The 12681-nt window shown below is 40.5% G+C and overlaps 2 protein-coding genes across 3 annotated transcripts in view; one reads left to right on the top strand and one right to left on the bottom strand.

Moving 5' to 3' along the window:
- ankrd13c (ankyrin repeat domain 13C) overlaps positions 1-2160 on the top strand; it is a 28337-nt gene extending 26177 nt beyond the window's left edge. The window contains exons 11-13 of the mRNA XM_061078311.1: positions 849-947; positions 1441-1541; positions 1748-2160. Of these exons, the coding sequence (XP_060934294.1) occupies positions 849-947; positions 1441-1541; positions 1748-1878 (331 nt within the window). The 3' untranslated portion in view covers positions 1879-2160. The remainder of the gene's footprint in view (positions 1-848; positions 948-1440; positions 1542-1747) is intronic.
- Positions 2161-4274: 2114 nt separating this feature from the next.
- LOC133010060 (serine/arginine-rich splicing factor 11-like) lies at positions 4275-11826 on the bottom strand. Of its 2 annotated transcripts, XM_061077473.1 has the most exons (12): positions 11478-11826; positions 10041-10174; positions 7348-7457; positions 6823-6912; positions 6691-6737; positions 6474-6607; positions 6260-6341; positions 6028-6141; positions 5704-5793; positions 5467-5538; positions 5196-5379; positions 4275-5081 (listed from the first exon to the last, which is right to left on the bottom strand). In XM_061077473.1, exons 1-12 carry the CDS (start codon positions 11597-11599, stop codon positions 4875-4877), a joined length of 1386 nt encoding a protein of 461 aa, XP_060933456.1. In that variant the 5' UTR covers positions 11600-11826; the 3' UTR covers positions 4275-4874. The 2 variants fall into 2 exon arrangements, with proteins under 2 accessions (XP_060933456.1, XP_060933457.1); XM_061077474.1 differs by lacking the exons at positions 10041-10174; positions 11478-11826 and adding an exon at positions 7714-9336.
- Between the last annotated feature and the right edge of the window lie 855 nt (positions 11827-12681).

Here is a 12681-nt window from a genome sequence, read left to right as displayed (position 1 = left end):
TTCGATTCTGCGATATATTGCGATTCATGTCGCCCATATTATTCAAAGGCATTACAAAAAATGAGGAAAATAAGACTGCTCAACTCACTTCAAATGTCACATTTAATTCTGTGAACAACATTGTCTTCTACACATTAACTGAAGTGCAAAAACTTTGTCCTTGAACATTCAGGACACAGGACCTTTGTAATTATTTTCTGAATAGGAGACCTCTCACATGAACGCTGAGCTCCCAGCACATAACTTACAATTATTTAAATACAATACAGTAACATAAAGCAGACATAATAGAGTAACATAAACCTGAGAATAATCATATAAATAAGAGTAACCTAGAGCTTCAATCAAATTGAGAAAAATAAACAAATGTCTGCAAGGTAATGACCCAAAATGTTAAATTCGTTTGGGAATATTGGCATTTTTTTCAGAAAAAGGAGTTGGTCAACATGCTCAGATGTTAAAGTGCTCCTCTGGAACGTTACTATATCTCCTGCAGTGGAGAACATCCTTTCCGCATACACACTAGGTATCTTTTAAACTCTGAAACTCTCCTCGTCATGCTTTGCCGGCCAGGGGCTGTTACATATATAATTTAAAAAAAAAAAAAAATTGCAATACTTTGTTTTACAGTATCATTATAATCGCGGGCGCAAAATATCGCGATACTGAACAGAATCGATTTTTTCCCCCACCACTAGTGTTCAGGGTAAAGATCATAATTGAGAATTAAGATTCGCAACCAATGGAACATTTCAACCAACAACCACTGCAGCAGAATTAGGAGAATACGTCAGTGACATTATTCTGAGATGAGTTTCTGACAAGCTGCTGTTTCTGTCTCGTGTCAGAGCTCCTCATCTGGGACGAGAGCTGACCTGCAAAGAGAGCAAGAAAAACTTCAAAGCAACAATCGCCATGAGCCAAGACTTCCCTCTGGGCATCGAATCGTGAGTCGTCTCTTTAACTCTCACACTTCCACAGTTAGTGGAAGACACAAATGTCGCCTGTGAGCTGCAGTTGAAGCTGTTCATGTTGTTTATGATATTTTCCTTCTTAATTTATCTATTTTCATTTGTTTTTATTAGTGCAGACAACATTTGTATCAGATAAAGTAGGTTTCAGATTTGGGGAGGGAGCCTGTATGTATTTGTTAATATGTTGGTTTGTGAAATATTATTGATACTATGTTGATTTTGTAATTGACCCCCTTCGAAATGTAATTGTGCATCTCAAGGGGTTTTGTCCTCTAATTAAATTTGAAGTGAAGTGACACTGTAATAATGACCTAAACTAGCACATTCATATATATAAAAATCGATCTAAAGCTAAATATGCCAAAATCTAACAATGTAGGATTAATAACTGACAAAAGCAGCTTTATATTTGTCTGGATTTCGGTGTCTATTTTCTGAATCATTTGTTCGTCTTGTTCTGTCTCAGGTTGTTAAATGTTCTGGAGGTGATTGCTCCCTTCAAGCACTTTAATAAACTCAGGGAGTTTGTGCAGATGAAGCTCCCCCCTGGTTTTCCTGTTAAACTCGGTAAGTAGATGTGAATAAAAGAAGAGATTTGAACCATCTTTAGGATTTTCTGACAGTTTGACTGAGAAATGAAAAGATACAGGGTCAGCAAACTGAAGGATGTGGTAACTTATACGGAACGAAATCCACTGGAGATGTTGTGACTTTATAAAAACAAAGAATAAGATATTGGTCTGTTTTCTAATTGTGCTCTTGCCTCCCTGCAGACATCCCCGTCTTTCCTACCATCACGGCCACGGTGACATTCCAGGAGTTTCGCTACGACGAGTTTGAGGCGACCATCTTTACCATTCCCAGCGAGTACAAAGAAGACCCCAGCCGCTTCCCTGACCTTTAACCTCTCCATGCCGGGCAAAGGAAACAAACGTACAACCGGGCAACATTCTGCTACAAGACATACTTTTATAAAAATACGAAAAGGAGAAACTGAGGGAAAAACAAGCGGCGGTAATCGCTTCTTGACAGTTTATAGATTTCATCGGACGTCCAGACTCTGATTCCAAACCAACGAGCAGAGTTTGATGAAGATGACGGCGCTGACGGAGACGTCAGCACCTGATGAGAGGGAGCGTCTCATCAGTGAAAGGGCATTGAAGTAGAGATGGGTGAGAGCAGGGCAGTTGAGGGGGGGGGGGGGGGGGGGGTAGGAGCAGACGTGAAAAGACGACCGGCTCAGCTGATTCGCCGTAGTTCCATCTGTACGTGATGTTTATAAAGCGACTGTGTTTTAACTGACCTGTAGTGAAGCACTGATGTTACTGTGTGACACGTCAAGGAGGAGTTTCACTAAAAACCTGTTTTTTAACTTCTTTTCCTACTGAAGTAAAAAAGAAAACTCTCAAGGTGCAAAGTCATTTTAACTTTGGGATATTCGATGTAAAGGTCAACAACACAAAACTGTATATAGTCTAATCCAGATGTTTCAGACAGATGTTGAGGGGAATGGAATCATCCTCTTTTCATTTTTTAACTCTCACTTCTTGAACATCATCAAATGTTAAAGTTTTCCCAAAGATAAACACTAAACATTTAAGATTCACAAAATTGAAAGTCTGTTCAAGTCTATCTTTTACTTTTGAAGGTTAAAGAACTTTTAAAAAATATTCTTTTTCTACAGTTCCACTTTAACCCTGCACATTATAAAGTCTTGAGTGTGTGTGTGTGTGTAAAGATGATTTTCATGGGCATGGAATACTACCACTGAGCTCCTGGGCACTATTTAGATCCACTACAGCGACTGCGTTCAGTTGAGTTCACTTTGTTGACGCACAACGCTGCGTTGGTTGTCAAGGCGACGTTAGACAATGCTGCAGAATTTGTTTTTTAATGGTACCACAGATTTTTTGTTTTCTCTGAGCAGCGGCGAGCGAATGTTAGAATGTCGGGTGTTTTGTTTCTGACTTCACCTTTTTGTAAACTATGTAACAAAGTGTACAACGGACGGACATTGTACAGATGTTAGATGTTAGGGAATGAATGACAAAAACATTCACAACATTTTTACACTTAAACCAGAACCAGGATTTTTCCTCCTGCACAATAAGTTTTATTGCTTTTGTCTTTTTATGTTTTCTCATTACTCGTGCTACGTCTAAGACCAGAAGGCCTGTGAGTAGCATCTCACAGGTCCATTTACTTGGTTTGTAAACATGGTGGCAGTTGCTATTTTTGTACATATTTGTGTTGTTTTAAAGGAAAAAAATGAAAACCTTTCATTTCTCCTGTCATTTTTTTCCCCCTGATAAATTGTACAAGCCTTCAGATGTGTGGAACCAAAAATCACTTCCACCACGTGTAAAGCACAAAGCACAGAGGTTCTTAGAGAAGTGAGTGTGTGAAAGGCTGTGAGGCGTTCACTGGAGGCTGGGGAAAACCGCCATGAGGTCTGAACCGGTGCTGCTATGGTTCATGAACTCTTAGTGAAGCTGAGACAACAGATGTTGGAGGATGTTCTTGTTCCCTGGCTGTTCAGCATCAACATTAAAAGAGCACATGTTTATTTATATCCATATTCAGTGCAGCCAAAACTGTTGTAAAGGTCTGCAACACTATTTTCATACAAAAAGTACTAAAATAAAAAATTCCACATATGTAACTGAATTTGGACTCCATGTTTTTTTACAGTCATAATTCTTTCAGGAGGACATAGTTTGACATTTTGGTAAATAAGTGTTTAAGTGTAATTAGAAGATTGAACTGATTTGTCAGGTTAATGTGGAGCTACTGTCAAGATATGAAGTTTTATTACATTTGCTTAGTTAAAAGTTAAATTAAAGTTCTACAAACACATTTTATTTTGCAGCGGACAATGACACTAATTACTGTCGTATACATGTATATCGGTTAATATTTTTTGCTTAAAGTTGAAATTTGAGTTGATGAAATGTCACGTGTTAAAAAAGCTCCAGTTTAAAAACTGGTGGAATAACTAACTGATCCAAAACACATCGACGAGAATAAGGAAACGTCACATTTATAACCAAATTGTAAAACGCTTTGGTTCTGCATTTCAAACAAGTAAAAGGAATTGAAATTCTAGTTTGTGTCATTGCTAATCTTATGATTGCGATTTGTACATTTCATATCAATGAATTATATATTTTGCTTATTCATACGTTTGACAAATGAAAACAACCGTTTTCTCTGCTTGTGCGGAAAATGTTCAAAGACGAAGCAGCAGCAAAAGAGTCACAACCATGAAACTTTTCCTAAATTTTTCAAATGAAACAAGTCGACAGTCGGATCCGATTTTATTTGTTTCCTTTGGAAAACCTATTGCAGACAAACTATTTCATTGCAACATATTCAGTCTACAGTGTACAATTACAAAGCGCTGTAAATAGGAAGGTCAGCTGAACAACCACTGGGTGCATAACAGTTGAAGCAAAAATGGTTCCACAACCAAAGAGGAAAATAAAAGAAACAGGAAGCTGGTGCTGCGTCACTAACAGTCTGAGGGAAAGATTCAGTCCTGACCAGTAAAATATTTACAAATGCAGCCGATCAGAGGGAAACGCTGCGTATTCTACCGTCAGGAAGACAACATCTGAACTCAAAGCAAAAATAAACAGGATCTTAAAAAAGTACATGAAGACAATTTAAAAACAGGTCTTGTGTTATTCATGATTTAGTCCTCGTTTTCTAACGTCTTTACAAAAATGAATGGACTGTTTTCCTCTACACACCCCTCCCTCCCCCAAGGCGTCTACAGTTAAGACAACAAATCTTTTTTAACCTTGTGATCAGGCACAGACATGTTGTGGCCGATATTAAAAATATAAAAAGGACAGTGGGAAGAGAACGTTGCCATGGTCTTCTCGGGGGGGGGGGGGGTTAATCACTCATCTCCATGTCTTCCTGATGGTGATCGTCTCCGTTCTGTTTGGACTTTTTGGGAATTTGACCCTCGGAACTCTCCACCTCCTCTTGGCCTTTGGGAGATGAGGCCGAGTCGGAGTCGCTCTTCCTCTCGTCGTCATCATCCTCAACTTCCTTTCCGCTGTCGTAACCTTGTTCCTCCTCGTCATAATCCCGGGTCACCTGTGACGCACAATTGAAGAGTGTTCATAACCAATGAAGGGAATTTGGAATCTAAATGCTGCTTTAAGTTCCCAAAGTACATTTGAACAACACACAGAACGTAGTCGTATGTACCTTGACGTCTCCTTTCTCGCTCTCTGACTTGCGTTCTCGGTCTCGTTCTCGTTCCTTGTCTTTGCTCTTCTTCTTTTTACTGGTGGAACGTTCCCTTTCGTCTCTTATGCGGTCCCTGTCCTCTTTCCTGTCTCTGTCCCGCTCCTTCTCGCGCTCCTTGTCCTTCTTCTTCTCTTTCTTATGGCTGCACACATTATCAATACATGATATTGTTATCTTAAGCTTTTTACTTGAATGTAAATTAAAGAAGCATGCACATGACTCAACTCACCGTCTGGGGGACGGAGACCGGGACACCTTCCTCTTGGGCGAGCGAGTCGCACTGCGGCTTCGCCTATGTCTCCTGAAGCCAATCAAAGAAAATAAAAGTCAAGGCACAAAATAAAAAACAAATACTACTTTGTGTAATTCTTATCTGGGTTTAATTTGGCATGTCCACATTTAATTCAATTATTGGTTCTCAAACTATTCACTTCTACAGTTAAGTTAAACTGCTTCAACAACTCACCGGCTGATGCTTCGAGATCTCCTGGCGCTGCTGTAGCTCTTAGGAGGCGTTTTGGACCTTTTCTTAGACTTCTCCTCCTTTCTCCTGTCCCTGTTCAAGACACAAGCAAAGTTAGACAATGACATAACAGTGGTCATCTAGTAAAAGTGTGGCATTATAAAAAACGCCACACTTTTACTATTTGAGGCCAAATGCACAGCAAAACAGAGGTAAAGTACCAAAGCAGAGAAACAAATCCTATTCAAGGCCCAATGTTAATGACCACCACATGCTTTGCATCATTGAATGTTGTTAGCTGAAATGTTCCTTAAGAGAGTTGCGGACCTGGACCTGCTGCGGCGGTTCCTCTCCCGGGAGTGGGACCTCCTCCTTCGGGGGCTCTTGGTCCTCCTCCTACTACGAGAATGGGACCTTCGCCGAGACCTGCTCTTCGAACGTCTGCCAAAATAAAGATAAGATCATTTTTAAAGGGTATTAACACAACTGTATGCCATGTTTTGTATGTGGACACGTAGCTCAGAACTCATCTTAGTAATCTAGTAGTAGGCATCCGTACCTGTGTCTTGAGCGAGATCTGGTCCGCCTGCGCCGAGAGCGTGAACGGGAGCGGGAATGTTTACGCTTGTCATCTTTCTTATCTGCAAAACGACGACAATTAAATATCGACCATGTAGTGGAGACTAATTGCTTTGACAATAGAACAAACGGGATGTACAAGGTTTTAGAGACTTAAGTTGGTTGTCAGCGTATACAAGAAACAAACAACTCACTTCCAGGTTCGATGGCTGCAGAGATGAGAGACTGAGCTTCTCGGACTCTCTTCATAGCCTCTTCAATCTCCTTGTTGGAGGCGTCATTCTTCATCCCCGAGTTCAAGTTCAGTCCGGCTGCTAATGAATTCAATCTGCAAAGAGCAATCAATGAATTACATTTTTCTTCAATAAATATTTGAAATTACATACTCTAGATGAGACTGTAGTTTCTTACTTGGGGTCCATGGACTGCATGAGCTTCAGAAAATCTGCAGAAAGAGCCTGAAAGAGACGCACGAGATGTTAAAACATCAGACAATTTGTTTGAATATGCTGTGACTGGGAATGTGGCTCATTGGGAGCTCACCTGGGGGTTCATGTTTGCTCCCTGCATTCCCATGGCAGCCATTTGCTCCATGCTGGGAGCTCCCAGACCTCCAAATGGTGTCCCGCCCATCTGAAATGTCAAACAATTGAAATTGAAGGCAAAGCTGGATGAACAGCATCCAACACAGCACAGGTGACTTTTTACTAACGCTACAGCGGCTGTTTTGTTTGTAGGGAAATTTATCAGCATGTTAAGCTACACTAACAATGGCACAGTGCTCATCTTCTGCTCTCTGCTACGTGCTAAGTGCTACAAGATACTAAGCTGACCATATTATGGACACATGTCATTTAACACCACTTTCCTTAGATAGGCAGCGCTCATTTACAACTCTAATGCATCATTTATTCATGTGGGCTGATTCCACCGGTCATTGATATGTGAGGCTGCCTGGAAGGTACAAAACAATCTAAATCAAGTAATACTAAAAACAGTTATGACATTTATTTATCTTTCAACGAGTAGCATATATGAGGAGCACAAGTTTTTTTTGTAAGAACTCACTGATGCCAGAGGATTGGGTGTTGGGAGAAGGCCTCCACCAGGCATCATTCCTGCCACGGCATTGGCTGGAGCCAGCAGAGACATAGCTTTAGATTCATCAGGAATGACTCCTGGAGAAAAACAACAGCATTTCAATATATACTCAGAGCATATAATCAATAAACACTCACGACTTGCAGACAAGCCTCCTTAGTCTAACTCCACTTTTGTGAAAAATAAAAAAAAAATAATAATACCACTTTTTGTCTCGTCTGTAAATCTTGATCCCTGACTTTTTTTTGTGTCAAAGTATGATTGTAGGATTAGCGGCTATGAGTCTTAAAGTCACAATACACACTGTGGTCAACACTGCCAAGATTTTATCACCTGTACTTGTTTTTTAAGTCATGAACCAAACGTTAGCAAGCACAGCCAGTTGTCCCGTGGGATGTGCTCTCAAGTTTCATTAGAGGTTTTATGAACAAGCGACTCGCGCCGGCTGCTTCGCTATAAAGTACACAAGAACATTGAGATACAGAAAACAAAGTTCATGATTTGGGTGTAGACACAAGGGTACATTTCAACATGACTTACCACTACCAATACAAAAAAAACACAGAAAAGGTTCAGTCATTTTACCTTTTCTGGGATTTGATTGTGCTTACTTTGTACAATACCAGCAGAATAACAAAGACAAAAAGGCTGATTTGCAACATGATAAAATACTCATACTACTAAGCTTCAGAACTGGTGTTAGCCAACAGTATGTCAGAGTACAAATACACAATGTCCAAGATAATCTGTACTAAACAGTTATGGGCTTGTGCCAGCAAAAATCATGGAAAATGTGCCCAAAGCTGAAGAAAAACCAAACAGCAAAATCTTAAAGGAGATGATCATCCATGGTTGTGCAATCTGAAAACGGGCTATTTTTAAACTGACATTTTTACATGGTTTTTAAAAACATGAGGGGAGAGAGAGAGGGGGGGAGAGAGAGACACGCTCACACACACGCGCACACACACAACAGAAAGGACACTTGAGAACAGGATAAGGCTGCAGAAGACAAAACTGTTGGTGGCATTTTCAGCAGGGCCTGGTATATAGGGGGCTGGCTGAACCAGGAAAAAGAACTGTAAAACACAACAACAAAAGAAACACCACTGTTAAACGTGAGATTCACTCAACTCTGTCAGAGTCATGTGTGGAGAGGGTCAATTAAAAAATATGCATTTTTACTGCAACATCAAGCAGACTTATAACACTACTTTTTAGCTTGTATGTTAGTGGAAATTTGGGAACACAAATGCAGTCTAAAATACTATGATGCTTTGGCACATGAAGCAAGTAAAATCCAAAGGCAGCTTGTGCGCTTATAATTAATAACCAAATGATATGCTTATTTACTTCCACAAAATCGACTGTGTAGACGACAGCACACTTTGGAAATTTAGTCTTGCATGCAGAGCTGATTAGTTAATTTATCTTGCATGCTTTGTGGTATAGGGAGGTCCCGAACATTTCCGATCAGAGCAAGTTAATAATAAAAATCTGCCAATACCAAGCCCTGATCCAGTATTTATATTTTTTCTTTTGTCATGTATTTGTACTGTATACTGAGTATACTGTGTTCTGAACAGCTCTGCATTAAGAAAAAGAAAAAAGGGATTCCCACAGTAAACTCACAGGATTTCTAGCCTGTTTGGCTGACTGCACCCCCCCCCCCCCCTCAGGGGGGTGGGCCTGTAAGAATGATTGACATCTCCCTCTCCTGCTTAGTTTTCTTGCACCTATTTGAGCAGGACACCTGGCGTTTGATGACATCAGCAAACTCCTCCCAGAGCCCGGTCCAACTTGAACCCAAAAATTGCTCTAATCAGCCAGTTACTGAAAATACCTGTGTGTCAGTGCACAGTACTTGAGGCTTTCCTATTATGTGGTATGAAATACCAGCATCAGTGCTGTGTGATGGCAAACAGTGGCTGTAATAGAGGTGAGTGTTAGTCTGGATTTATCAGCAAAGTGTTAGTCTGGATTTATCCAGACTAACACATTGGAAAAAGGTTGAAAAATATAAACACAGGATAAGAAATGGTTCAAGCTTGACAGTAGATCTATTTTTGTTTTAATACCTTGATAGGCCTCGATTCAGGCCTGCTCGGGGCATCCCTAGGTCGCTGCATGCCTACTTTGTAATTGTAATACTTGAACGTGAGGAATTGAGATTGCCCTGCACCCTGTCCCCATTCCCCTAAATTAACTTAAGAGTCATGTGGCTATTCTTATTTTCAAAGAAAAGATGCCTTGAACAGAGAGAGAAAAATAAAGAGTTAATATTTTACTGCAGAACAAGAGAGAGAAGGTGGCTTGCGAGCCTGGTGCCAATATTTTTTTCTAATCTCCTGATGGCAGCAGTGGACCACTTTCAGCCAGCAGGGAAGGGGCTCTCTGCAAATGACTTGTCCACTATGAAAACCACAACACAAATAACAGAGAGAGAAGTTTACAGCTAGATTGTAAGACATGGACACAAATGCACAAGTCCCTTTTTATGTACCTAGAAATGCTAAGCAGTGAAAAGCTTAGCTTAATTTGATTGGTCAGGAAAAACTCACAATGGCTCAGATTGCAATGCTGTTTAACACACCTACACATTGTGATGTAACATTCAGAGATAGCCAAGTGAGTGACATGAGAACAAAACAGGGACCCACCTTCTGCGAAGGGGACCACGATCAAGGCTCGGTCCACGAAGACGGTGTTCGTCAGGTGTTGAGAGACTCCCACCGATTCAGACTCAAGGAACTTTACAAAACAGACACGTGAAGTCACAGGCAAGGGAGAGTCACTGGAAAAAAATACAGATATGTTGTGCAAAGAATAGAAACAAGGAGACCCACCAAGCCATGTTTACACTGAGTTTGTGTCCCCAGGGACAACTGAGCTACTGATGGATTATGAGAGAAAAACACATACTGAGATAAGACTTGGTTAAAAAACAATATCTTTAGTGTGTTCAATCATTTCCACATGTGTGTCCACACGGTTGAGAATTAAAGAATACTGCCAATCACTCATGTTTAGACCTTCTTCTCATTAGATGGTTGTGATGTCTTCATCTTGCCTGAAAAGCAGGACATTTCCTACCTGCACAGTAGCCAGATGTAATTCAATAGAAGAGAATACAAAGCAGAGGACAATTATTTCCTAGTCAAATGAAAAATACTTCAATCCAGGCATCCTAGAGGGATCTGGGTCTTCTAAGGGAGGCACTGATCACGAGATTTGCATGTATTCCTCCTATTTGTCCATATGAATTTTTGAGCGTTTTCTACCTCAGCTCTTCACTGCCACATAGAGACGTAACAAACATTTAATCAAAGTTGATAAATCTCAGTTAATGTTATATTTATTTATTAAAATATCTAAAGGAAGAATGTTACTAATTTGTGGTAATGTAAAACAGAAAAAAGGCAGAACACGGCTAATGCTTGGTATTTTTCTGTCAACTCATAAATTAATCAAACTAGATGATCAGACTTTTGTGTGTTTGTTTATCGCTCTATTTGTATTAACAGTAAACTGAATATTTATTAGGTTTACAGTTTGTCCCATTTTCTAAACATTCACTGGTCAAGTTATGTTTTTTCCAGACGATGAATCGACAACATTATATTTCTATTGGATGATGGTCTTGATCAAATGCATTATCGATTACTCAACTGGAAATAAACTATACTGCGTATTTACAACATGATCATATCCTTGATTATTATTGATCGTTGTAAAATAATATGTCAAACATTTTTTGGTAGCAGCTTTTCAAAATAAAATGTAACTTTACTATCAACATATAGACATAAGTCGTTACCCTGTAGAATATGATGAGGATTTACAAGCGTTAATTAAAACACATGGGAATTAACCAGAACTGGTCGGAGGATTAATCGCTAATCGAGGCTTTTTTGGCCGTAAAGATAGTTTGTTCTGTGGGGAGCCGCTCACCGAAGGCGCGGGCAAACATTAGCACTAGCATTAGCATTAGCGAGCCGTGTAGCGGGGCCTGCTCGACGCTACAGGCCCGAGGAAGAGCACAGACCCCGGCGAGGCAAAGACAGACGCTTGACCCAGGTGTAATGGGGGATACTCACTCGGGAGGAAACAGTTTGAGCTCCTCTATGTTCCCGAGGAAGCCGAACAGAGTCCTCATCTGCTCGGACGTCGTGCTCGGGGACACATTGGTCACCTGGACGACGTGGGTGCTGGAGTTCATGTTTCCCGACTGGTTAGCAAGCTGGCTAGCTCGAGGCTAGCGACGCGCCTGGGTTTAAAGCCAAAAGAGACGAGCTGCGAAAACGTTCAGAAAGAAGAAAACCACATTAGTCGAGAAGAGGAAGCGGCATCTCTCCAGGAAGTAGACGTTGGTCGTTGTTAGGGACAAACAATGAGAGCAGCGAGCAGCCAGAGACTAGACCGCGACCAGCACTGTGGAGGGGCAGAGGGGTGCGTTCAAGTCCAGCGCGTACTTATCATTCTTTCCACACTAAACACAATTGGATCCATTACATTGGGGCAGCAGTAATATGGTAATAACAATGTTTTAACGGTGAAAGAAATAAAAAAGGTGCACTTATTTCCCACAGCCCTTCAGTTTACATGTTTTGACCAACAGCTGAAAACCCAAAGATTCTCAATCTACTGTCATGGCTACATTCAAATCTCTTTCTTTTTGATTTCCTTTTATTTTAAATTTCCTTTTCACATATTCTTATGTTTCTTAAAATCTGGTCTCTTTTGTGAATACAATTTTAGGTTTTTATTTGTATCTATATATCGTATGTAAAGCACTTTGTACTGCATTTCTTGTTTGGAAGGTGCTATACAAATAACAGGTGACAAAGTGTCAAAGGTCACACCTCTGCACATACACGTTACTTTACTGTGATGTAGAGCATATCTTCTCATGAACACATTTTTTAGATCATGTTATGGCATTTTAAATGTAGGAAACAGGTGTAGGACAGAAAAGCTGATGTTTATTTGGGACATGGTGAGACAATAAAAACTGACACCAGTGGAGCATCCATTCATAAACAAAGCAGGGAGGGAAAATGACACGAGAGGCAACAGACACCATTCTACATTTATTTTACGGCACTTTTACACTTGGAAACACATTCCAATACATAAGAAGGCGACAACTCGAGCCCACATACTCTCCCTCAATCTCACAAAGGAGGAAACAAGAGTCCAACAGAGGGTGAACAGGCCTCAGCGCTACAGTATCTATGTCTCCATGAGTGCCGACATTGTTGAGTGACATGAGACAACTGCTCGTCAGTGAGGTTGAGGCAG

The sequence above is a fragment of the Limanda limanda genome, chromosome 9, assembly GCF_963576545.1.
Source record: "Limanda limanda chromosome 9, fLimLim1.1, whole genome shotgun sequence".
Lineage (NCBI taxonomy): Eukaryota > Metazoa > Chordata > Actinopteri > Pleuronectiformes > Pleuronectidae > Limanda > Limanda limanda.
The sequence above is the reverse complement of the archived record's forward strand: the minus strand, read 5'-3'. Positions and strand labels throughout refer to the sequence as shown.